The sequence below is a fragment of the Haliaeetus leucocephalus genome, unplaced genomic scaffold (genome assembly GCF_000737465.1).
Source record: "Haliaeetus leucocephalus isolate CR32 unplaced genomic scaffold, Haliaeetus_leucocephalus-4.0 Scaffold340, whole genome shotgun sequence".
Classification (NCBI taxonomy): Eukaryota; Metazoa; Chordata; class Aves; order Accipitriformes; family Accipitridae; genus Haliaeetus; species Haliaeetus leucocephalus.
The window spans coordinates 8,795,617-8,821,952 of record NW_010972776.1 but is presented as its reverse complement, the minus strand read 5'-3'; the positions used below and the strand labels follow the sequence as shown (position 1 = coordinate 8,821,952).

Sequence of the window (26,336 nt, the reverse complement as noted above, 5' to 3'; positions counted from 1 at the left end):
GAGCCACCGGCAGGCCAGCGCCAACCTGCTCGTCTTCATCCTGCTGCTCACCCTCACCATCCTCACCATCTGGCTCTTCAAGCACCGCCGCGCCCGCTTCCTCCATGAGACCGGCCTGGCCATGATCTACGGTGAGGGGCGCCGGCACCCACCCCACGCACACCCACACCCTCCCTCCCACCCCTCTCCGTGGGAAACCCCTGCGGCGAGTACCCCCCGCCCTGCCCTCAGCACCGGCAGCCCCATCCGAACCAGTCCCGGCTCCGCGCTGGGCCAACTGGAGTGCCTGGGTTGGCACCCCCCTGCCCGCTGTTACGGCGGGGACCCGGCAGCCCACCCTTCTTTTCTTCTTCGGGGCTACGACGGGGCTCGTCGCGTGGACATCGGTGTGGGCGAAGGGGTGCGGGGATGTCGGGGGGCACGCCGCGTCCCCTCCCAGCCGCAGCCAGATGCTCCCGTCTTACTGGGACGGCTGGGCTGGGTACCCCGTCCCGGATCGCCCCGTGCTGGGTGTTACTGGGTGTTGCTGGAGGGAGGGTTGGTTGGTTTTCCAAACCCTGGATATCGAGGGCTTTCGAGGGCAGCATGACTCCGAAATCACGGGCAGTGAGCAACTAGTTGGGTTTTCCCGGGTGGCTTCGCAGGGGGGCTGCAGCACGGGTGAAGGTGGCGGGGTCAGGGGCTACCGTGTGCCAAGTGGCCTCAAAACCCATCTCACCGAGCACCGGCAAGTCCCGCTTACCTGCTCCGGGGCTGACTTGGGGCCAGGCTTTGCACCGGTCAGGAGCCTTGCATCCCACGCGCTGGGGCCAGAGGTTGTGTTTCCACCCTCTGTTTAGAGGACTGGAATTTCCAGAAGCTGTACAAGAGGAGCGGAGGGGCCATTTGGGGACATTCTCCCCCCCTTTGCCGTGCTCAGGGACCCGCAGGGCCAGCAGCCTTACATCCCCCTGCTCAGGGACCTGTGCGGACGAGCCCCTACTTTTGGGGTTCGTCCTCCCGCCGTGACAGGACCTGTCAGTGGGATGCCCCACGTGTGTCCCCCAAGAAGTGGAGCGAGGCTGTGGGTCGGGAGAGCGGGTCCATAGCTGGTTGGATTTTAACGGTGGCCTGTGATTTACTGAGGTGACATGGCCTCATGAAGTGGCCTGGACCACCGGATGGAGATGGCCGTACGTGGCTCTAGCCAGGTTATCTAGCATGACTTGGAGTTCAACCAAAGTAGGACTGGGAGTTGTGCTGGGGGAGTGATTAACACGGCCGTGGATCCTTATCTAGACAAGACTCGCAGAGTTTAGGATTGAGAAGGTGTCTTCTGCTGAGTGCTGTGGTTAGCGTCTCTTCCCCGTGCTGTCCTTGCCCTTGCTGGTTGTGGGCGATGTGCGACCAAGCTTGGTCAGAGCAGCAACGTGGCCGAGTCCCCCGCTCAGCAGAAAGCTTCGCTCTGAAGCCTGTGACTTGACCTGTTTGGGCCGTTGGCTTTTGCGATCCTAAGTTTCATTTAATTGGAAGTGTCCTTCCAAACGAAGGGGCGGAGACACTTGCGTCAGCCCAGAGGCACAAAATACTGGTCTGCCTTTTCAGATTCCTGCAAGCCACCGCTGAGGTGGGTGCAGGCGTTGCTGGCCGCCTGCCTGGGGCAGGGGTGGTCACCCCCCCGGGATGGGAGATGTGCTGTGGGAACACGTGCTTCCAGCACGGAAGGTCTTCCTTCTCCTGCTACCCCAGAGCTCGCCAACACATGGCCTTTCTGTTCCCTTCTCTCTTTCAAACTTGCCCTTAATCTTGTTCTTTTTCTCCTGGAGTTTTCTTCCTCTTGGTCCTCCATTCTCCCTGACCCACCTGAGCGCTCCCCTTGTTCTCAGGGGATGACCTGGGTCATTTTGGTTTCCTGCTGATCCCTAAAACGCATATTTTCTGTCTGCTCTTTTGCAGACTGTGCTTAGAAAATTTCTGGCGAAATCGGTAACGTCACCTGTCTGTTCATGCAGAAAATCCCGAGTTTTTCCCTGCTATCAAGGCTTTTGGCATTTACTTCTCAGGTTGTGGCAGCTACCGTAGGAAAAGGGGCGTGTAATTTCCCAAGGAGTGGTGAGATGCTGTTGTTTTACAGCGACAACTTAAAAGCTGCAGGGAGCAAAGCAGGTACCGCTTCTGCTTTGCTGTTCCCGGTCCCCTGCGATATTTTCAGCCCCTGCGATGCTTTTCATCCTGGGGAAGTCCGCTGAAAATGTGGAAGTGCTGCAGCAGGCAGGCTGCAAAACAGACCCTGAAATCTAGGCAAGAGAAGCAATTTGTAAAAGCTTGTCTTTTTCTAATTAAAAAAGCCCCAATAACTAAGTCAAATAAAACTTTTGCATACATCTCTTCTTGCTGAAATACGTAAGAGTTTCCTTGGTGTCTGTGTTTTTACTGTAAGTTATAAGCTCTTGCTCCAGGTGGATTTATACCTTACAAATTACACCATCAGCTGAAATTTGATGTTCAAGAGCTGGATGCAGGCTGGAATCATTGCACGGTGATAGACAATAGGTGTTTAGTAGCCCCTAGGCTTCATTTCGGTGTTTAAAATGAGGTTCCTACATCCGAAGTACTCAACATCTAGGATGATTAATTAAACAGTCTTGTTTCAGTTCTTCTCAGGGTCTGATGGTGGATGTGGCAGGAGCTTCTCTAGTTTCATTGTACGTGTTCCCACTTGGCCCCTGGATTGTGTACGTCTAAATTGCTTGGTTTTGGGATGTCTTCAGTTGCTTGCTACATTTTTTTTTTCCTTTTGGTGTCCAGATTAATGCTCGCCTGGGGATCCTGTGTGCTTCCATTGTTGTTAAGTGCCTGGATGGTAATATATTAGTCTTCATTTAAAACCCTAGCTCGGAAATGTTCAACAGCACCTAAAAAAAAGCCCATGGGCTTTTGTTCTTTTTAATGAAGTTGGGAGAAATGCAATGAAAGTAATCTCTTGCACTTTGCATAAAAGAAGTCAATTAATTTACCAGCTTTGCCTTTAGCTTCTCTACTCCTTGCAGCTTTCGGCTGGCAGCTTCCTCCGTGTCAGGTTCCCTCCGCTCAGCTCCCTCCCAGGGCTCAGTTTTGTAAAACTTTTGGCTGCAAAAGCATGTCGATACTGGCGGAGCGGCTCACGGGTTGCTGCTAGGATGGCCCTTTGAGCGCCAAGAGAGTTTGAACCATTTCCTAAGAGACCGTCAGAACCAGGAGGACGTACACGGTCCCCTGGGCTTGGTCCAGATAGCCTGAGCCCAGGACTGGGTTTGGTGTCTGAAAAAACTCGGCATCTGAGTTGTGTTTGTCCCAAGTGCCTCCAGCGAGCATCGTTAGGTGGGGAGGGTTGACCAGTGATCCACTGTTGGGCAGGAGGGGCCGGTGGTGGGGTCATCTTAACGTTGGCAGAATAGTTGCCTTTCAGCAGAGCAGCAGCGTGCTTTCCGTGTAAGTAACTCTGATGGCATCTCTGTGTCAGGAGCCGCTGGCGCGATGCTGGCTGGATGTGTATTTGCACGTGGGCGTCTTTTCCCACCCCGGTCCGGAGAGCTCTGGGAGCCTCCCAGGCAGCATGTTACAGGGCAAGATAAAATGCCTGATTTTGGGACCCCCAACCACAGTGATCTTGGCAGATATTGTAGGTTTATCTGTCCCTTTTCCCTTATCCCATTCCCGGCCAGAGTGGGAATTTGGCTGTGGCCGGAGCATTGCCGGCACGTGGGGCCGGGAACAGCTGCCCGGGTAAGCGAGACGGCGAGGACGAGCAGGGGTGCTATCAGATGTAGTGCTGCTTTGGGATGGGGATTAAGAGCGGGGAGGCGGGTGAGTCAGGATCCCTTCTGAATTCACAGCAGTGTCCGTCCCTGCAGGGCCTCTCATCTCCAAGTGCTGACCCTGGGCATTGAAGGGGTCGCTGGATGGGTTGCCAACTGAGAAAAGGCAGGCAGCTGCTGCTGCTGGAGGTTTCTGACTCCTGTGTGAAGCTCTAAAATCAACTTTTTTTTTTTTTTAAAAAAAGGCTTTTTAAAGGCCACCCCAGGTAGCTCTGGAGAGCTGCAGAGCGCGGTGTATGCAGTGCTGCCTGCTCCGTAGGAGTGCAGGAGCAGTGGCAAGGGTGGAGGGTAAATGAGCTCCCCAGTCTGGCTTTCCTCCCTTGCATTTGAATTCTCACTGTAACTGTTTAAAGCTGCTTAATAGTTGTAAGCAGATGTAAATAACCCTCTGAAGCTCGCTTTATCCCAGTGAGGAGTTTCTGTTGTCTCCCGTGGTACCTCAGGGGTCATCATCTTCTGGGTGAAAGGAGATCTGGGTGTTTTGTCCTGATGCTGCGGTGCCACGTGCCCCCCCACCTGCCACATCCTCATGTAAATACACGCTGTGGCATCTCAGTGTTCTTGACAACCTTGCCTTCATTTCCATACTTTTATTTCTGGAGCACTGGAAGATCACAGGAACAAAGAGGCTAGCAGAAAATTAAGCAAAAATATTCCTCTTTGGTGTCCTCTGTTAGCGATGCTGGTGTAAAAGCAGCTCTCAGATGCTCTGCACAGTGTGATGTTCCCTGAAGCAGCTCTCCTTGCTGGAGCTGACCGTGCCTGGTTCTTCCAAGAAGGACCTTTTCTGCTGCTGTCGGGGCAATTTTGTGCCAACGGTGCAATGCAGGATAAAGCCCAGAACATGTGGTGAGCACATGGTCGGCTGTGCATGGCTTAAAAGCATGGGTAGGTTTGCGAAAGCAGCTCAGCTGTGCTGCAGAAGTGCCGTATTAGACCAGGGACTGGGTTTTGGGTGCAGCTCCCGGGTCTGTCAGCCCTGGGATGAGCCATCTGTGTCACTGGTGTGATGGGTTAGCAGCGGTGAGTCTGTTTGCAGCCGATTCTTCTGCCTCTGCTCATGGCCTGGATGTGTGCTTGGGTGGCCCTGCTGTGCACGACATCCCCTGGGATGGGGATGGGAGGCAGGGGCTTTTCTTCTGGCTGTCAGCAAAATGAGCAAATCTCATTTGGAAGACTGCTGTCAAGGGAAGAGAAGGCAAAAACGGGGCAGCGGATCGGGAACGGGCTGCAGGAGGTACGGAATGGGTTGGGGTCCCACAATCTCCTGCCCGGCCACGGCAGAGCTCCTGCCCAGGCTCTGCTCCTGCGACATGGTGGTGGAGGAAGAGTTTGGTGTTCCCTTCGGTCGGGGTTGTGCCCTGTCTGTAGGAAAGCACAGAGCAAGATCTTAATTAAGGCAACAGTAAAGAAGCGGGAGCATCCTGGGAGGCAAATGGAGAAGCCTTCCGAGTGTTGCGGTCTCTGTTTAGTTCCCACGTGTCTGAAAGTTTTTCATAAATGTGTGGTTCAGAGATGGGGTTAAGATCCAGGATTTCTGTGGTGGCTCAGCGCTGCCTTAATCAAGGAGTTTCCAAACCCTTTGTGCTGAAGGCTACGTGGAAAGGTGTCTTGTGGGACATCCCTCCTCCCCAGCCTGCAGATGTCAAAAAGCTTTGCCAGGAGAGCGCTCGGCACGCCGTGCGGGTGAGAAGGAGCCGGAGGAGCCTGTGCTGTGCGAACGCCGTTAATCTGGATGCAAGGCCTCAGAGCACAGCTCATCAGCTGTGCTGCAAAAGAAAAGTGCCAGTATAAATTGCTGACTCTCAAATTAACCCCGCGATACTCCTGTGCAGCAGCTGAGCCGGAGGCAGCGTTGACTTGCGGGGCTGCCCTGGGGCTGCTGCTCATGGTGCAGAGCTGAAGCTTGCAGAGGGCGAGGAGCAGACCCGGGTGGTTGGCCCAGAGGCAAAACTTCCACTTTTTTTTATAAAATGGGGATCGCTGCTGTGCGCTGCGAAAGCTCCCTGTTGCAGGAGGAGGCTTTATGGTGCTGCAGCGTTTTATGAAGGATGCTCACTGTCCTCAAAGCGTTTGTGATGGTTGCTTGGTACCTTTTTTAATTCCCTACAAAAAGGAAGGGTTTAATGTATTTCTGTGGTGGCAAAACATGATGCCGTCAGGTTTCCAGGTGCAACGTGCATAGTTTGGGCACACGTGAGCAGCACCTTGCCCAGGTCCCCAGCTGTGTGCCAGCAATGCCAGGGTGCTCGCCCTAAGAAAACCAGCGTGCCCTCTGTGTCGGCTGTTTGCCGCACTAGAGCGAGGGCCTGACTGATTGCTGGGTAATTAAAAGCCTTCAGGACCAGCTGTGGCTGGTGTTAGAAAGTCGGCACGAGCATGGAGCGTTTGCATGGCTCGTGGGAGGATGCACATGGTTTAATATTGCACAGGCAATTATTTGGATGGTGGCTGTGCTCAGCAGCTGAGCAGGGGGTCAGGATCCTGGGGTGCCTGGTGCTGCATCCGTGCTCAAAGAGATCGTCCCAGGCGTTTGCTGTGGCTCATCTCACCGATGCGTGTCCCTCCTCAGGTGTCCTGGTCGGCGTGGTCCTGCGCTACGGCATCCACGTCCCCAGCGACGTCAACAACGTGACGCTGAGCTGCCAAGTGCAGACCAGTCCCGCCACGCTGCTGGTGAACGTCAGCGGAAAGTACTACGAGTACACCCTGAAGGGGGAAATCAGTGCCCAGGAACTCAATAATGTCCAGGATAACGAGATGCTGAGGAAGGTAAGGGAGTCGGCGATTGGAGAGGTGAGCGATGCTCCCCACTCCCTCCATGGGGACCGGTCCTGTATCTGCTGGATTAAGTGATTTTTTATTTTTATTTTTTTAACTTTGGTCAGACTGTGATCAGATATAAACTATAAGTTGAACACAATGTAATGAAACTCTAGTTTCAGCTGATCTTAATTTAAGCTGTTTGGACTGAGCTATGTCTCCCAAAGATCCTGGACGTGTCCTCAGCGTTCACCTGACAGCTTTCATTCGGCGGGGGTACAGGGTTTCCTGCATATATTTTGTATGACATTCTTATTTGTGTTTTGTCTTGCACTCTTAACAAACCATTTTACTGTTGGTTTTTTTTTTTTCTTAACAGGTGACTTTTGATCCTGAAGTATTTTTCAACATTTTGCTTCCTCCAATTATATTTTATGCAGGCTACAGCTTGAAAAGGGTACGTGCCTTTACAGCGCCTACGTTTTTAGTTCCTCTGCCTCCAGAGCATTTTTAATACTTGAGAGTGCTTTCATGCTTGCTCAGCAGGCTGAGGCTGCGGAGCTGGGTACGGTTTTCCCCAGTACATGCGGGATTGTAGGAAGCAGGGCTGAGAGTGCCCCAGTCGGTCTCATCCATCCCTCTGCCCCGGGAAGGGTCAGTGACTTCAACCATTTCCAGCACGGGTTTGCGCAGGGGCTTTTTGGGTCAGCTGGGCCATTTCAGCCATCCTCACTTTCGAAACACACAGGAGGGTAGGAGGGTTTTAGAAAGCAGGAGCTCTCTGAAATGCTGATTTGGAAGGAGAGGAAAATGATCCTGTTTAGCTTGCAGCAGAAGGAAGTAGGAATGCTGCTGGGTTAGGGAATCAGTTCCCAGGACTTGGAACAGCACCTTATTAAATACATGGGTACAAGAAAATGATATGTTCATGTTTATTAATGCTGCATTAATATCTGCTGGCCTGGCAGTGTACACCGTTGTGCTGGGCACTGCTCAGCTGTGCTTGTCCAGCTCGTGGTGTCTGAGCTAGGTCCAAGTTGCTAGAGACACTGTGTGGGTGCCTGTGCAGGCTTGAAATAAATTGTTAGCAAAATATAATTCAGGTTTTTTTATTCTCCTCCTTCTAGAGGCACTTCTTCAGAAACTTGGGATCCATCCTAGCATACGCTTTTCTCGGCACTGCAATTTCCTGCCTGGTGATCGGGTGAGTAGTTGGAGCTGGTCTGGTTCTTCCACGGCAGTTTGAGCCATACTCGGAGGCAGTGCTCTGAGCCCAGAGCTGTGGCCGCTAATTCCAGCCCTCAAAGATCACACAGGCTCTCTACTACCGCTGCTCGGCAGTGGCAAATAATGCTATTTACTGTGCAAGCTTTTGCTGTGTGGATAGGGTGATTGCTGTCTAATTGCGTAGTGCTTTCTCAGCATTCCATACGGAATAGTTACATACATGGCAAGGACAGTTTCACACTTCTCTGAAGATTGTCCTGAAAAAACAGTCAGTAACTTCAAATTATTGAAAGCACAGCCCTAACAAGCATGAGACACAAGAGTAGAGGGCAGGATCGTAAACACGCGTCCTGTCCTTACTTGCTGGAAGCGGGTGCCTAGCAAGCACAGATTGTGTTTCAAATTATTTATCTCTGTGCGCAGAGGGAGCTAGACGATTCCCACTCTGAATAGTAACAGGCAGGCTGGCGTAGGGTGTTTTCCCCTGGAAAGTCCAGTGGATTCAAGCAAACTCAGCATCCACATTATCTGTTCCTCGCTGTAAGTTTTGGCCATTCCAAAGTCAGACCAAGGTGATCCCACTGAAATGTGTTAGTGTGAAACACTGCAAAGTGATCATGAGACTCCACAAGCCTGGCTGTTGCTTTTCTTTAGCCATGTTATGCTCACGGAGGAATTTTGGTCCCCCTTCCTCATTGGCACCATGTTTGTGGTCTGGTGCGATGGGTGCTTTGGTGTGTGTGGTCCTGGGCTTTCACCAGGCTCAGTTCTTTGGTGTTCCTGCGTTTGGATAACTTTAGGGGTTAATCTGGCAAATTTAGGGGAATCGAGCCCATTTGAATGTCATTTTAATGCACTGCAGAGATGAGTAATTGCTTCTTCTGATCACCAGCTCTGTCGTGTATGGCTGCGTGGCGCTGATGAAAGTCACTGGGCAGCTCGGGGGAGACTTCTACTTCACTGACTGCCTCCTATTCGGTGCCATCGTGTCGGCTACTGACCCAGGTATGTTGGACAGTTATTTTTTCCATCATTTTACCTGCATTTTGATCTGTTTTGAGTTGTGGGGAAGAGGGGAAGAAAGTCTGAAACCCCTGCAAGTTCCCTCCTTCTGAGTTTTGGAGTTTAATTTATTTGTGACATTTTTAGAGGTCAAATTTGTCTCCATGCCTTTTTATTTCCTTCCAGTTATGTGTAGTATACCTTCCAAACCTCTGCTTCCCTGAATCTTTGTTTGCAGTGAAGTCCTAGGCAGTCTCTCTTGACTTTGCTGGGTTTTGGGACAGGTCCACTGTGTCTCTGCCATCCTGTGTCAACTGCTGATGCAGAACAAGATGTGTAATGTGGGGAGGGTTCAGTTGATAGTTTTAGTTAGTTTAGTTTAGTTAGACCTTCCGCTTCCGTTTGGGTGGGATTTTGGAAGGCGCTAATCTAATTGAAGATTGATCTTAATGAGCAGTACTGAGGACAGTAGTGACATCTTGGTCCACTGATGCACTTTATAAATCAAAATTATGAAAAACATGCCTTGTCCAACTGAATTTTACTTAGTTCACGATTGCCATTACATGGTAGCTGTTTATTTGCATGTTCCAGCTTTACCTAAAAACACAGAACTACAGAAAGGCCTCTCTTTCCCCCTGCCCTTTGCTGAACAGGGCTTGAATTTCTTCCTTTGCAGCGTGGCTGCTACGTTTGAGATCGGTGTGGTGGGGCTGGGGGGTGGCAGCATCGCCCCCCTCCCGATGTTACAGTAGCTTTGGCGGATCTTTTTAAATGCAGATATTGGTCAGTTTTGCTTGGAAGGGAGAGATTGCACGCCTGGATAAGCCAAGTCTTCTGTCCTTTTGAAACAAGTGCTAGCGGCTGTTGTTTCTGGATGAATTGGGACTTTTACCTGCTCATCTTAACAAAGAGTCATTTCTGTTTTCAAAGGCAAAATGAGGAGCATTTTATGCATGTGCGTATAGGCAAGAATAACGCTGCAGAACATAACCTGCAGCATAACGTGGCAGTAGCCACATCTGTCTGCCAGGTGGAGATGCAAGACGTGCATTCCCCATGAGTTTTTAAAAATTTGTTTTTCACGTTTCCCTAAGATTTGCCAGATATTGGTATGGCTATTACTGCTGATATTTTTATTTAAAAAAAACCCAACAAACAAATAACTTAAAAAATAAGGTAAAATGATTTCCCAGCTTCTCCGAACGTGTCTTGGGTGGGCATGCATTCAGGCCACTGGTTCTTGTAGCGGGGAGCTGGTCCCGTGGGGCTGCGAGGTCGAGCATTCTCCCTGTAACTTAGCTGGGGTGTCGACATCGAGAGGGGGGCACGTTTGCAAAGCAGGGAGCACCTCACAGACATGATGGCAGTGTGGTAAATCTGATGGCAGATGGGCAGAGGCCAGGCAAGTACCGTAGGTAGAAGTAACGCTTAGGAATTCTGCAGACGAGCTGTCAGCATCGCATCCCTTCTTCAGGCTTCAAAACAGGACCAAGAAGATTTCACAGGTAAAAATGGTGCGTTTCCCTGTGCATAAGTGGGTTAAACCCCCTTCAGTTTGCACAGATGAGTCCCTGAATGCTGTTTTAAAGGACTTTCACAGAAGTTCACTGAAATTAGCTCAGCCCTCTGCAGCAGCCTGAGCTGTGCACGATGCACCATGTGTTACATCTTGCTTGCTTTAGATGTTGTGATGTTTTTGCAAGGCTGATAGGCAAAATCTGCTGCATTTTCATTATCTTCTTGGAGCTGCTGGATTACAGAAGGGCTTGAGCATACTCTGATCTCTGCCATGTGGCCATAAATCACAAGAAACCCCCACACAGGGTTTGAGCCGATGCCTGGCTTTTTTCCAGTCAGGTCTGAAATGTTAACACATCAGTGCTGGCATTTCCAGTGTGTCAACCTGTATTGAATCAGAGGATTTCTCTCGGACTATCAGGGATGGAAGGAAAGGACAGCCATCATCCTGGACAAGCCTGCATCCTCCTGGCCTTCTGCAGGTGGAGGAAGGCTCTCCCTGATGCCCCGAGCTAACAGCATCCCAAAAGCTGGGTGGCTTTGTGTCAGCGTGGTACCATGGTCTAGCCTGTGAGCTCAGACCCTCAGGAAGCTCAGAGCAGAGTTTGTGCATGTCTGCCTGCTAAAGACTCAATAGACCTAATGCCCAGGATGTGTTTTAGTAAAAGGAGGAGGGAAATGATGAAGCAAATCCAGATCTTAAAGGGCAGAAGGAAGACTCTCAAAGGGAGCATGGGGGGTGGCTGGCACCATTGCAGCAGAGTGGCACAGATGTGCAGGAAGGCAGCTTTCTAAAAAGGGGTGTTTTGTCTTTGATTACACCAAAATAACGGCACCTTTTTGAATGTCTCTCTATTTTTCTATTTGTCAGTGACTGTTCTTGCCATATTCCATGAACTCCAGGTTGATGTTGAGCTGTATGCCCTTCTCTTTGGCGAAAGCGTCCTCAATGATGCCGTTGCCATAGTGCTGTCTTCGTAAGTGTCTTCTGTTTTTATTTTTAATTGTTATGTATGTTGCATGTCAGGTGTTGGGGGGAGCCACTCGGCCTTGCTCCTGTGAAATAGCAGCATTGGTGTTTGCAAGAGCAGATTTCCATATTAAGTGTCCTGAAAAGCTCTAGTGACCTTCTGACGCATTTCCTCATTGCAGACGGCAGCTTGGGATTGTGGGCTGTCCTTACAACTTTTCCCCTGCATGACGGATAGTTTTGTTTTCCTTTTATGGCCGGTTGACCCAGCCAGAAGGAAGTTTTTATGTCCTCTGAAATGGGAAAAGCACCACGTCTGCTTTTCGGCCACAGGATCCCACTGCAACCCCTTGCTGGTGGCTTTGCTCCTACCTGCCTTCCTTCCCATCCACAAATACCTGCTTTTGTTTAGGTGGAAATAGTTGGTGAAGCAGCTGTTTCCTTTCTCTCCCCCCTTTCTGTGCATCAAGAAGATGGTATTTCTTACAGCCGGAGTTAATGCCCTGGACTGAATGCATGGGAAACTTGCTGGCTTTCTGAAGAATGCTTTATAGTCTTTAATATTTTATGTCCTCTGCATGGAGGACGTATTTTATCTGCGTTTTCACTGTGCTGTCATCACGGGAATTTGTTTGGAAATATATAATATCTGCAATGGTGGCAGGTTAACGTATAGCTGAGACTAATGCAGAAAATATTTCTGGAATACTTGTCACTCCAGCGTGCTGGTTGTGTGGGTTTTACTGAGACGGAGGCAGCAAGTAACATATTGTGAGCTGCGTATCGCCACCCGCATGAGTTGTATTTACTGAATTGAATGTTTCTGTTGAGGTTTCTGGAACCATTTGTATTGCTTGCTCTGGCTTTTATGCTGGATGTGTCACCGTTAGTGCAAGAGTACATGCTGCACAGCCAGGTCGTGTTTAAGAGGTGATCCTGAGTGAGGAAGGGACAGGGTCTTCCAGCCTGTGCCGGGAGGTTTTGGGTGGGAGTGGGTGTGTTCAGCATCAAGAGTAATGAAATTTGTGGTGGATCTCCCCACATGTAGCTGACTGTGCCGTGCGCGGCGATTTGCCTCTTCCACTGTTTCACTATCAGCTTTGTAGCTGTTGCTCTGATTTCCTGCCTTCCTCTTCCCACAAGCTGAGTTCAGTCCACCCCCCTCCCTGAAATAAGATAATTTGCACCAAAACAGCAGCTCCAAGCTGCAGTCAGCAGCTATTTTGCCGCAAAGCTTTTGTGCAGACCGGCCCAGCGGCACCCTGACTTCTCAAGGGCTTTTCAGCCATTAAGCCGTACCTGTTTTAAAGCTTGCCGTGGTCTTTGTCTTTGGGGTCACCATAAGCAGCGTAAGGCAGCCCCGGTCAGCACGGCGGGTATCGGTCGGTGCAGGTATCTCAAGGACAGCCTCAAATCACCTGGACACAACCACATCTTGGGTGCAAGGAGGAGGCGAAAGCCTCTTGCTCCAGGGAGGAGAGCACCCCCGAGACCAGTCCAGAACTCCTATTTATGGTTCCCATTTTCTAAATTTAGTTTGGCGTTTGCCCGTTTCACAGCAGAGGTAAGTGGGGGAACCGTCTGGGGATGGTTCTGCCCCCACAAGCAGAAGACCTGCTGCCCGGTTAGGGAGATGGAAGGGTGAATTGGGAAGATGGGGAATCAGGGGGGGTTCTGGGCGGGCGGGTGGGCTGCGCTGCCAGCTGGGTGACGGCTGGTGGTGGGTGCTGCCTTGTCCCGGGGTGAAGAGGGGCTCCGGGTGTGGGTTTGGTGGTGGCCCCGAGAAGCACCATCATCTCCTTGCACGTGGTGAAAGCGAGCGCTGCGGGCATCGTCCCCGCGCTGGGGAGGATGAGGAGCTGGGAGTCCTCCGGGATTTCTGCTGGGAGCTGGGTGCCCTCGAGGGTCCTCTTCTCCCCTCTTTCTGTCCCAGACAAGTGTCCGTTCCCGTGGTTGGGGAGCAGGATCCGTGCCTTTCTGTTCCTGCCTTGTGCTGTGTTGGTCTTGCCTGGCTTGGCAGCGGGGAACCGGTTGCAGGATGAAAAGGAATTGAACCCAGAACCGAAAGCCGGTGGGCAGCGAGATGCCGGGGCTGCGGTTTGGGAGCAGGGGGGTAAATGCAGCCGCAGGGTCTCCGCCTGCTTCTTCCAAAGGGAGGTTTCACAGGGGCTAAATGCCATGGGGAGCCCTGTGGGCAGGGACAGGGGAAATAAAGTGTATGAAGGGCAGCTGGAAATAATGTCTTATTAGTGACGCAAAAAGCAAAACCAGAAGGAAAACTGTAAGAGGTTAAAACGCAAAACCGACATCCAAACAGTTGGTTATGGAGGGGAAATGAAACCAGTCTGGATTTAAAAAAAAACCAAACCCAAACCCCAAGCCTCAGAATAAGAGCATGTTGATGAATGGGAAGTATAAGATGGGATTGATGAAAGAAATTAAATCACAGGGAGAAATCTGTAGCTTGCAGTGTAAAAGACAATGCAGAAAAACGAACTGTATTAAAAGCAGGGAAGTTCAGCACGGGAAGTGACCCGTGACACGTTGGGAAGGGGAGGATTGTCATTTGTGTTGCAGAAAAATGTTGGTGTGTAGTTAGGGGAGAAAGCTGCAGGATGTGTGCGTGAGGCAGTAACTTTCCACTCCAGCATAACTCGGGAGGTTAAACAGCAAGTGTTTAAAGTTCACATCCAAGAGTTTTAACAGAACCAGCCGAGGGATGGCTAACTAGGAAGTTAATGTTTTCAGTAAGTTTACATCAAAAAAAGTGATGTAAGGAGTTGTTAAATAGGATTTAGGAGATGGATAATGGCCCCCCTGTATCTCAGCCTTTCCAAGTAAAACAGTGGAATGGCTGATGCAAGGCTCGCCTCATCAGGAGTTCGGAGGGAGCGGATTCAGAGATGGAATCAGCGTGGCAGACCTATTTGCCATCTCATCACAAAGGTCTGTTGAAGTTTGGTGGATGAAGGTAATAGCGTTGCTGTTGTGAACCGGCGCTGTGCCATTTGCCTTGCTACCCTGTATTTCACTTCAGAACTCGAAGCGGTACAAAATAAATGTAGTGCATGTTAAATGCAGTAAAACGGCATATCTTACAGTTCTCCAGGGGATGTTCACATTAGCTGCCTCTGTGGAGTTGATGGAGAAATGTAGGCTTCCCGCTTGAACGCTTTGTGGTCCCAGAGTGCCCGACTTTATAGAAAGCTGATGCCAACCCCCCCAAATACCATCGTAAATGACAGACTGTCACCTAGCAAATGTATTTGCAGGAGATCATGCAAGAGACAGGCTTTGGTCCAATCCTCTAATGTCTAGAAGGAGCAAACGCAGAGCCATGCCTAGGAGGGGTGGCTGAACTGTAGAAAGCTGTCCGGGAGCGAAGGGGATCCCAAACTCCCTGGGACAGGGTAGGCATGCTGTGGTTCTATGCTGTGAACATGGAGGGATTGCAGCGTGGGACTCGGGTTTTGTATCCCTGATTTCTCAGGCTCGGTGTTTGCAGCGGTCGTAGCACTCTGCAAAGCTCACGTAGCACCCTGGAGGTGCCTCTCCCTCCAGACTAAGCAGTGTTCTGTTCTTGTGTGTGCTTTTCCTCCCTCTTTCAGTTCAATTGTTGCGTACCAGCCGGCGGGCGACAACAGCCACACATTTGATGTCACAGCGATGTTCAAGTCCATCGGGATCTTCCTGGGGATATTCAGTGGATCTTTTGCAATGGGAGCAGCTACTGGAGTTGTGACAGCTTTAATATCCTTTTTGTTGTTTTTTTCCAAGCGTTTGCTTAACAGCTCCTTTTTTTGCTGCGCTGCATCTTACCCAGACACAGTGTTTCATGATTTGTTGCCTAAGTGAATGAAAGGCAGTGCCACAGACTTTTTAGGGGCAGGCTGTGTAGTGTTGCTGTGATACACAACTGAATTTTACATGGTCTTAGCCTAGAGTTCCTCTCCAAATTGTCCTTAACGATCTGCAACGTCACCAAGTTCACCAAACTTCGGGAGTTCCCGTTGCTGGAGACTGGCTTGTTCTTCCTGATGTCCTGGAGCACGTTCCTGCTGGCCGAAGCGTGTGGCTTTACAGGCAAGCTGCAGCACAGCCCTGCGTCTGGAACGGAGATCTGCGGGGATGATGGGGCTATTGCGTTTTGCTCCTCCCAGTGTTGATTGCAGCCAGGGCTCTCCCTCTGCTTTCAGAAGTTTAATTATTCTGGGTTCTGGGGTTATTGCATTAAGTCCCCTACACTACTGGGGTGCAGCTCAGCTCCCTTTTCATGACCGGGAGTCTAACGTGATGCTCTGCTCCCCAGGTGTGGTGGCCGTACTCTTCTGTGGGATCACGCAGGCCCATTATACCTATAACAACTTATCTACAGAGTCTCAACACAGAACTAAGCAGGTGAGAGCTCCTCAGTCCCTCTGAATTTCAAGTTCAATATTTTTCCCTTCCCTCTAGCCAGAATTAGGTGCATCTGTCTTTCCACAGATGGATTTTACTAGGGTTGCTTCTGCAGAAGTATTTATTGCGTGATGGATGGGCTAACATGTTTTTCCTGTTAAATCTATGTTACCTCTAACTCACTTTTAATTTGTTTTTCTCTTTCAGTTGTTTGAGCTTCTGAATTTCTTGGCAGAAAACTTCATCTTCTCATACATGGGACTTGCACTGTTCACCTTCCAGAACCACGTCTTTAACCCTACCTTTGTGGTGGGGGCTTTTGTATCCTTTGGAGCCCATTTTATAAGACAAAAAAAGAAAGGGAGAGGTGCCTCATTCCCAGTTTGTGTTTTTCATTCAGATGTGTGTGGGTTTTTTTCAGTCAGTCTAGCTTTATTTTTAAAAGGAGATTTCTCCCCTGTAGTGGTGCCTTTGCTGGTTATTTTAAGAAGAAGGAGATTCTTTTCCCAGCTTTTCTGGTTTTATTCTTCCCCCTGTCTTGTCTCCTTTTGTGGGCATTCGAATCAGCTGCTGCACAGACTCGGTGTTTGATGTGAATGTGGTGCTGGAACACCAGACTTCGTCACATGGCAGCGTGGCACCAGGAGTGGCTTTGCCAATGGGGACTGCCTGGTATAGCCGTTTATTTCCTCTTTTCTCTGCCATTCCATTTGGTTGACCCTAAAAAAAGCTTTTTTTTTTTTTTTTTTGTCAAGTAGCACAGTTAAAGCTACAGTAGATGCCTTTGAATGATGTCATGAGAGAGGATTTCCCTTTTGCAGGCGGATGCTAATGGAAACAGGCTATTGGCCCTGGTATGTCTCAGAAAAACAAGGATTTTGAAGGAATTTTTTTCATATCACAGGGAAGCCAGTTCGGATGTGCAGAATTACTTTCACCCTTTGCCTCCACTGAAGCAGGTTTATACTGATAAATAAAACGTTGTTCTTTTTGCCAGTGCTGGCACGTGGGTTTGCAGTGGGGTCTGCTGGATTTCCCCGATGAGCTTTTGCAGGGTTGCAGTGGGGTAAAGGGAGTAAAGAGCAGGGAAATGCCGTTTGGGTGGTTAGACTGAAATTTTGTGCTGTGCCTCTTCAGCAGGAACTGGCTAACTCACTGATGAAACAGCTGATTCATGAGAGATATCATGAAATACGTCTCTTATGCAAATTCATGATGTTCAGGAAAGAACATAAAAGCTGGAAGCATTTTCCATATTATTCAAGGCTGCACTGAATACTGGCTCCAGGATTATTTTTGCCATCTGGGTGCTGGTATTAAAAGACACAGCTTCAAAGATAAAAAGCAATATAAAGGGGCTGGTGATTCTCGTATCTCCCAGACTATGAAAACAGAAAGAGCATTAGGTTTTGTTTTTTCCTTCTCAACTGCTGCTGCTTTCATTTTGCTGAATAATCTTTGGGAACGGGACTTGGCTTAAAGCTTCAAACCCAGCTGTGAAGTGTGGCATGCAGGGGAATGTCAGAGGGGTTGTGGTAGCTGTGATAACTTGAGCTTCACAGAGGACAAATAATTCTTGGGGTAGAAAACGGACCCAGCAGGGGAGAGCATACAGCGAGAAATGGTGGTTTTTCTCTCCTCTCACTCATCTACCCTGCCCTCTCATCATTTCCTTTGTTTATTTGTGCTTGGCTCTGTATGATATTCCTGAATTGCAATGTGTACTTTGCTTCGATGAGGCAGTAGCATGCTCTTCCCACACTGCTGTAGCACTCGGAGCTGGGTTATTACCTTTGCATCCAGAGGACTGGTATTTCTGAGGCTCCCCAGCGTTTCTGCCAGGCAGTAGAAATTGGCATTGTGTGCAGAGGTGGGATGCGATGGGAGACATAGGAAGAGCAATTTCCTTAACGTGTGCAAATACAGCTTGCTATCTTCCTAGGAAGAGCTGCCAATATTTACCCACTGTCATTTTTACTGAATTTGGGGAGAAGAAATAAGATCGGAACAAATTTACAGCATATGATGATGTTTGCTGGTACGTTATTGCATCTTTGCCTCCAACCACGGGGCCCGTCTGCACTTTCTTGCCCCCGAGCACCTGGAAATACTCCTTATTCAACTCTAAATCTCTTACGGACAATGTCTGGAGAAGAGGCTGGGCAGGAAAGGGCTGTCTTAGGTTCAGTGGTGCGAGTGCCTTGGTTTTGAGGTGTAGGAACGAGCTCCTCCTGCCCTGCGCTTGAGTGCACTGCGTGAAATCGTCGCTGTTAAAGCACTGTGGTCTCCTCTGGTGGTGGATGTCCTGTCAGAGGGACAGGACCGCGTGTGGGGCAGCGTGATGTAAACCCCCGGGGTGGGGAAGCCTGCGGCGGGGGCAGCCGCCTGTGCCGTGGGCTAACACCTCCCCTCCGCCGTCCCTTCCCCGGCAGGGCTGCGAGGAGCCATGGCTTTCGCCTTGGCCATCCGCGACACGGCCACCTACGCCCGGCAGATGATGTTCAGCACGACGCTCCTCATCGTCTTCTTTACGGTGTGGGTTTTCGGCGGGGGCACCACGGCCATGCTGTCCTGCCTGAATATTCGGTGAGCGTGGCATGCGTGGGGCTCTCCTGGCGCAGCACGTCCTCTCCCTCATCCCGCTTTTACGTGAAGGTGCTCGGTTTTAAGGGACAAGAGGAAGATCGTGTCCTTCTCCCCCCGCCCCGGACCGCGGCGTGTTCCCACCTGGCGCTGCTGGTGCTAACCCTGTGCTTGTTTTCTCCTCCACAGAGTCGGTGTGGATGCGGATCAGGAGAACGTGGTGAGTGCGGTGCCGCTGGGCAGCCTCTGTAGAGGAATTTGCACTGTGCTCATCGGTGCAGGCGTTACGCGGAGACCCCGTGAATGCCTGTCTGTGCCTCGCTCCCTTCCAGCTGTGGGAGAGTTTTTAGCTCCCCTGGTGAAAGTTTGCAATGAGTGGGAGTCATGGCTTTTCTGGGCTCTCTGTGGTTGTAATGAGGCCTGTTTTTATTCAGTCGGAGGGAAGGGCATGGAAGTAACGCTGGACTGTTCAGTCAGTCCACAGTTCTCCTGCAATAGATTCGGTCTCTCCCTTGCTGCGTTTGAAGTAAATACCAAAATGTGCGTGACATGGAGGCTCTCTGCCTCATCCCAGCACCCAGGGCAGTACAGAAATGCCATTTACTGACACATTTTATGTAGCATCTTCTGTCCCACTTTTACCCACGGGTACCGTCAACCTTTCTTTTGCCCCCGTGTTTCCTGTGGGTAGTTATGTGGCAGCCCAGGAACCACTGACCGCACTGAGATAAATGCTGGAGCCCTGCGGCGTTGGGAGTTTTCCTGCCTGGTAGTCCCGAGCTGTCTCACTTGTGCATCTGCAGCCCGGTTGTGCTGTGGCTGTGGCTCTAATTGATTTCAGTGTGGGTTCTGCACCTTGGAGGTTCATTTTATTCAGAGCCGTTTATTGGGCTGTTCACCTCCTGGAGAGAAAGTGTCAAATGCTAAAGGCAGCTCAGAGCCATAAATCCGAAAGCCAAATTTCTGTGAAATATGTAATTGTATTCACAGTCCCCTCCAAACAGTTTAATATTTTTTTTCTCCAACTAAAAGGAAGCCAGGAGTCCCCTAACACATGATTATTTGCATACAAAAATCTCAGGCGAGATCTGATGGAGGTTGGACCTGCCAGTTACTATTAAATGTGATGTCTGGATGCGGGTGCTGGCTCTGAGGCACTTAAAACCTTGGAGCCAGAAACTGGAAGGCTCTAGCAGAAAAATGGTCACTCTGTGCTTTGATACCACCTCCCTAAGGCTGTTGTACGCTGCTAAATGCAGAGTGCGGTGCTGGAAGCACCTTCAGCCTGTTGTGGTGTGAATGCTTGTATGCTCGCTGCAACCCAAAGATTTCTTCGGAAGAGGCAGTGGGAAGGTGTGTGTTTTCCTATGTCCCCAGGGGGGCTCCTGGCCCTGATCCAGGTTGTGGCACGTTGCCCTGCCTGCTGTTTAATGTTTTGCTCTCCCACAGGGCGTCCCGGAGAGCGAGAGGAGGAGTACGAAGGCAGAAAGCGCCTGGCTCTTCCGCATGTGGTACAACTTCGATCACAAGTATCCTTGAATGGCAGTCGGTGCGTGCCGTGCCAAATCCCATCTGCCGGAGCAACTCTGTTGACTCGGAGCGTGACTCGCTCCCCGCTCAGCAGAGGAGCTTTCCCGTCACACTGCTGGTTTTTGATTTGCACCTCCTTGTGTCTGTGGCTGCAAGAAATGACCAGTTCCACCCACTGTCAGTGGTAGCTCAGTTCCAAGCTGGGCTCTCCAAGCCTGGAAGCCCAGGGGGGTCCTCAGTCCCAGTGGCAGGCGGGCAGGGATGGCACGGGGTCTTCTCATTTGTAGCCCTCTTGCTAGATCTGTGTCCCTCCTCCCTTTCAAATGCTTTGCCGTGAATTAGTGGAGGAGCGGTTTGCCAGGCTGAGGTGAGGCACAGGATGATGGGACAAGTGATGCTGCTAAGCCTTTTCTTACTGGGACCGTGTCCTGGTCCACTCGTGTCCCACTGTGTGGTTGCATTCACGTTGCTCATCCCTATAATTTTTATGCTTCCAGGGACTTGTGTTTCTTTCCTTCCTGTGATTTCCTCGAGACACCGAGTCCTTCACTGCTGCCTCTGCGTCCCACCCCTCGACTTACCGACATCGCCCTGTTCCTCTTTCTTCCTTAACCCTCTCTGCAGCTATCTAAAGCCTCTGCTGACACACAGCGGTCCTCCTCTGACGACCACGCTCCCGGGGTGCTGTGGGCCTATTGCCCGGTGCCTGACGAGTCCGCAGGCGTACGAAGTGAGTCCATTGGCGTCCTTTCTGTCACGGTGTTCCTGGAGTCTGACTCATTTACGTTTCTGCATAGCTTTTGGATGCTGCTCTGCAGCCTCGAGCTGGGAGCCTGCGGGGAGATCAGATACTGGGGCTGATGGATGAGCTAATTCCCATGAGCATTTTCTTTTCCAGCTGACTGTTTGGTCATGAAGGGATTTGTGGTGTATTCATGGTGGTTCCTCAGTGACTGGCTCGATGAAGCTGTCACGGCTGTCCTTCCCCAGGCCCAGCTGGGAGGACACACAATTTCCTTACCCCTGCTTTCTTCCAACCCTGCAGCTGAGCTGTTCCTCCAGGCCCTTCAGCTGCATCGCTCGCAACCAAAAAAGTTTGCCAGCATCTGAACCGGGGCTGATTTTCTCCCGAAAGAGTAAAGAGCCCTTCTCTGAGCAGCCCAGAGGGGCAGGGAGATGACAAGCAGCTTTGGAGAGCCTGTAGGCAGCGACCTTTTCCACCGTCGCTGCAGAGCCTGTGTGCACCCGCACTCTGCGAGGAGCTGGGTTTGCTGGTCAGGTTTGGCCCCTCGTGGCTCTGTGGGTGGCTGGTACCGGCACGGCTCTCCGGCAGGGCCACAGCACTCAGGGTATTGCTCTGCCAGGAGCCCCTTGCAGCGGCAGCTCTCCCTGGCAGGAGTTTTCTCTCCCTGCCGGCAAAGTACCAGCATCAAGTTCCCTGCACAAAACAGAGATGGCTGTGATGGGTCGGCAGTGCGATTCCTGTGGCCATGGGTATTTTAGTTCTGTCAAAGCCACTCAAAGCTGCATTCCCCGTGTATCTGGCTACGGCATCAGAAGGAAGAGCTGAGCGCACCCTTTCAGGCAGACTGCAGAGAAGTTGGTGCGTTGTGCGAGTCTCCTGGGCTCAGAGGTGTGTGTGTGTGTGTGGCACATCTGGTTATGGTCATGGTGCGGGAGAGTCTGTGATTTGGTGCCTTTATCTGCTCGTTCACCACCACCGTGCGATTGCAAACGTAGCTATTCAGGAAGAGTTAAACAGCACTTTCCTCCTGTTTGTTGCCCAGAATCAAGAGCAGCTAAAGGATGATGACTCCGACCTCATTTTGAACGACGGGGACATCAGTCTGACCTACGGGGATTCCACCGTCAACACCGACTCTGTCGCATCCAGCGGCACGTCGCGGCGGTTCGTGGGAAACAACTCTGAAGACGCGCTCGATCGGGAGCTTGCTTTTGGGGACCATGAACTCGTAATCCGGGGAACACGCCTGGTCCTTCCCATGGACGATTCGGAGCCACCGTCAAACATCCTGGATAACGCAAGACATGGTCCAGCATAAGGTTGCTCAGTTTAATTGACAGTAATATTTGCATATATGATCAAGAAATATGTACTACCTAAAGTCTAATGCATGTCTCAAAATGTCTAAGCTGTATAAATATTATTTATATGGTGTCAGAAGAATATAAATATTCTCTGCCAAGCACTTGTAAAGAACAAGCTGCAAGTTTAAGTTAAAAACTGTGTTGACTGCACTGTGTAGGGTGGAACTGTTTTAGCGTAAGAGTCTTTTGCACACAGTGAGCTTCTTTAATGTGTGATTTGACGAAGGATTTAGTTCCCAGCGGGGTAAGTAAAGGAGCTGACGCCCTGTTCATCACTTGATCCTGGGAGAGGAGGGTAGGGAGGTGCTGACGAGCAGTGGAAATCGCTTTCTATTCAGATGAGGATTGTTTTGTTTTTTTGTTTTTTTTTTTTAGTCACTGATCTTTGGATAGTCAGGTTTGAAATATCAGTGAAAAATCTGCCCACAGACCCTCTTGCCAGACAGTGGCCGGTGATAAACTTGTTGGCTTTGTGGGAACCTGAGCTGGGACCTGGAGACTTTCTGTTTTTTAGTGACCCTCTGCCCAAGCCCTGCTTTAGCGGGCTAACGGCAGGCACCGGCCAAAGCTGATAGCAAGGACTGCGGGTGTCTGGCTGCTCGGATGGGAGCAGGAGGGAGGGACGGTCTGTGTCTGTAGTCATGTTTAGGAGAAGGAGGTGATCCCACAGAAGCCACTGCCAGGCGTGCACAGATTTTTAGGGCTGAGTCCCTCTTTCAGTTGTGGCTCAAGCAGCTTTCTAGAGCCAGCCATCAAATCCTCAACTGGCAACTAGATTTCACGTTTGGGAAGCAACCGTGTCTTGGTGCGAGCGAATCCCTTCTCCCGCAGTCACAGACGTAGCTAAGATGTGCAGAGCTGCCGCAGTTGCACAGGGGGCCGTGGAGCCCAGCCAACCTCGAACACAAGCTTTACGGCTACAGATTGACATGGTACCTCCGGACCTCTCCAGAGGTATTGAGCATCTAGGTGGTACTGAAGGGGAGTTGTCCGTCCGTCCTCCTGTATAGTCAAAAATCATTGCACTTTGTTTAATAACTCCTTAGCATGCTGTGTGTCTGTAATCCCCACCCCATCTCTCCCATGTCTTTTACCATTTAACGAGAAATGTTTGCGAGTTGATTTTTTTAAATTTTTTTTTCTTTTTAATTTTCCAAGGAAGAGCACAGAACAATTTGCGATTTCACACTAGTGTTAAAGGATTTACTCTGTAGTTATGGGAATGGCTAAACGTGCAGTGAAATTGTTAACCCTGACATCCTTCTTTTTCTCCTGAAGAGGGGGAATCGCAGAAATTTACTGTATGTAATTTTATTGTCTATTTTAGCTGCAGTTTTGCTATACAAACCTTTCAGGGTTACCGGTGCACTACAGGCCCGTTCTGGAGTTAACCCTCTCCAGAGGGCTTAAAGAGAGGTGTTTAAAAAGAGAATGTATGAAAAAGAGCTGGGTGAGTCTGAGCACTCACAGGTCCTGTTAGCTTTCCTTGGAACGAACTCTGCATCTCTCAGGATCCGACCCTGAGAGCTCAGAGCAGTTTCCCCATGGCTGTTTTCCCCAGCACCACCTGAGAGTTGGAGGAGGCAGGAAATACTGAAATTTTGAGTGTATATGTATAGTTGAGAAAATAAATTTAAACCTTTTTCTTTTTTTTCCATTTTCTCAGGTCTAAGTAACATTGCCTTAAATTTACGGATGTGAAACTAATTATTTTGGCAGTTTATCCCCAAGAAAATGCTTTCTTTTTCCTTCTGAACAAAATGTGTAAGTGTTGCCATAGGACTCCTCTAGAAGGGGGGGAACACTCTGTTTGTATTTAGATAGGGCATCTTCCTTGCACCGGTAAATGGCAGTCTCGCTGTTAACATAGCTGTTGGATTAGCGCTAGCCTCTTTGTTTCCTGCTATGCAGGAATTCCATAAAGTGTGCATTTTATATGATGTCTAACTTAACTTCATGTGTTTAAAAAAACAAAAAAGGAAAAAAAAAAAGGTACCTGTTGACTTTAGGTTACGGCATCACTTCTACATCCTGTTTTTTGTTTGTTTTGCCTTTTTGAAGAGGTATGATAAATAACTACCTCTTGTTTTTTCCTGTATAATCTGACTATGAATTCAATTTACAAAGCTGGCGTTGGTGCAACCAGAGGTGCAGAACAGTTCTGCTCCCCCTGAACGCCCGTGGTCCCATCGGCAGGCCCTGTGTGCGGCACAGTGTAAGGGCAGCGCAGGGCTCCCTCCCAGGCAATCCTCAGCTGAGGTGCAAATTTGCAGCCGAGCGCTGCGAGATGGCCACAGCGTAACGTTTTAGCATAGCCTTGGTAGCATTCCTCTCTTTCTCTGACCCTTAGATTTCAAGAATTTATCCACTCTCTTTAAGCTTGCCAACACATTAGCATAAGCCTCAGCTTTTGATGCCAGTGACAGTTTGGTTAGTACACTAAAAAAAAAGAAAGAGTTAACGAATAATGATTTTGTGGGTTACCTGTGAACTCTTATGATCCATACATAATATAACCAGGATTGTGTTGAATAGTCTTGGCGAATGAATGAATCTAAGCTGAAATTCAGGAGTGATTTAATAAATGACTCAGATTCATCCTCAGCTGATTATTTTTTTTGTCCTGCTGCAGCAGAGAATACATGAGTGCCCGGTGTTCAGATGCAGAGCCCTGATGGTTTGCATGCTGCAGATGAAGTTAAGGGTACCTTGGAGAATCAGGCCCCAACACCTTTCGCCCAATAGATAAGACAGCCCCAAGGAGGCAGTTTACAGCTCCCGTGAAGATTTAGAGAAGGTGCCCTTCTTCTGTAAATTGAATTTTCATGGTTTTTGCACATGAAAAAGCACTGTAGGTAAAGTTATGATTTGTACTGGTACTGTCGATTTGTGTGGTAATGGCATTAACTCCGTAGTTGTGGTGTTTGTGCAGCTGATCTGTGATAGCTGATGATCACTATTGGACCTTCTGTTTACACTGACTAAATCCTTTAGTGTTGCGTTGTACTGTGAAAGAAGGATTATGGGCCTATACAAGTTTTTTTGGTTTTTTTTTTTCCTGGAATTGTGTGTACCGTTTCATTAATTCACACGGAAATAAATCTGTAGCAAAGTGACGACGTGCCGCTTGACCTTCTCAGACCAGTTTGTTCGTGGCCTTTGGCCAACGGGTAAGGCAGCAGCCAGTGATGCAGATGCTGAACCCCATGGGCTGGAGGGCAGCCGGGCTGGGGTGCACGCTCCTGCCTTCACCCCTGCTCCTGAAACACAGCCTCGGGACCGTCCTCCCGTGCAGAAACAGGCGCTGGGGAGCGGAGAGACGCTGATGTCCGGCTCCCCGGCTTCTCCAGGAGCAGCAAAACCCAACTGCTGCTCCCTCGAACATGTCCTGGGGCGGTGGGTGGACCTGCTGTCGTGGTTTAACCCCAGCCGGCAACTAAGCCCCCCAAAGCCGCTCGCTTACGTCCTCCCCACCGTGGGATGGGGGAGAGAATCGGAAAAGTGAGAAAACTCCTGGGTTGAGATAAAGACAGTTTAATAGGGGAAGCAAAAGCCGTGCACACAAGCAAAGCAAAACAAGGAATTCGTTCCCCACTTCCCATGGGCAGGCGGGTGTTCAGCCATCCCCAGGAAAGCAGGGCTCCATCACACGTAAGGGTGACTTGGGAAGACAAACGCCATCACTCCAAACATCCCCCCCCTTTCCTTCTTCTTCCCCCAGCTTTATACGCTGAGCATGACGTCCTCTGGTCTGGAATATCCCTTGGATCAGTCGGGATCAGCTGTCCCAGCTGTGTCCCCTCCCAACTCCTTGTGCCCCCCCAGCCTCCTCGCTGGTAGGATGGGGTGAAAAGCAGAAAAGACCTTGGCTCTGTGTAAGCACTGCTCAGCAGTAACTAAAACATCCCTGTAATATCAACACTTCTCAGCACAAGTCCAAAACAGCCCCATACCAGCTGCTGTGAAGAAAATTAACTCTATCCCAGCCAAAACCAGCACACCTGCGTGAGAGGCATTGCTACGGGATGTTTGCAAACTGAAGGCTCCTGAGCTTTCATGGGCTTTTATGTCCTGTGTTTTCACTGAATTTGCAGCTGGGCTCGTGGCAGCTGCTCTGCCATCCTTTGAAGGCGATTCTGCCCTCCGTCTCCTGTCTGTACCCTTTTTTTTGGTGCTATGTGCTGTCAGAGCAGCTGAAGAGGTTTGTTGTTCAGATGCTTTACAATCCTTCAACATAGAGGGCATCTCGGAAACTTCAGGAATCTGGTTTTGAGAGTTTTGATTCACAAAGGACAACCTTCACCTTTCGAACGGTATAAAAATACATTCTTTGTAGCTCTGTATCACTGCGGGAAGATAGCCCCCGAAACCTCGTTAAATACACTTGTCTCCCATCC

General features: G+C 50.1%; 1 protein-coding gene across 1 annotated transcript in view; it reads left to right on the top strand.

Moving 5' to 3' along the window:
* Positions 1-25,064, top strand: part of SLC9A6 (solute carrier family 9, subfamily A (NHE6, cation proton antiporter 6), member 6) — a 27,630-nt gene extending 2,566 nt beyond the window's left edge. The window contains exons 3-18 of the mRNA XM_010572547.1: positions 4-131; positions 6,409-6,608; positions 6,979-7,056; positions 7,727-7,803; positions 8,719-8,831; positions 11,221-11,326; positions 14,928-15,069; positions 15,297-15,402; positions 15,629-15,717; positions 15,925-16,038; positions 17,644-17,755; positions 18,150-18,303; positions 18,490-18,520; positions 19,750-19,829; positions 20,455-20,560; positions 21,618-25,064. Of these exons, the coding sequence (XP_010570849.1) occupies positions 4-131; positions 6,409-6,608; positions 6,979-7,056; positions 7,727-7,803; positions 8,719-8,831; positions 11,221-11,326; positions 14,928-15,069; positions 15,297-15,402; positions 15,629-15,717; positions 15,925-16,038; positions 17,644-17,755; positions 18,150-18,303; positions 18,490-18,520; positions 19,750-19,829; positions 20,455-20,560; positions 21,618-21,893 (1,912 nt within the window). The 3' untranslated portion in view covers positions 21,894-25,064. The remainder of the gene's footprint in view (positions 1-3; positions 132-6,408; positions 6,609-6,978; positions 7,057-7,726; positions 7,804-8,718; positions 8,832-11,220; positions 11,327-14,927; positions 15,070-15,296; positions 15,403-15,628; positions 15,718-15,924; positions 16,039-17,643; positions 17,756-18,149; positions 18,304-18,489; positions 18,521-19,749; positions 19,830-20,454; positions 20,561-21,617) is intronic.
* The last annotated feature ends 1,272 nt before the right edge of the window (positions 25,065-26,336 follow it).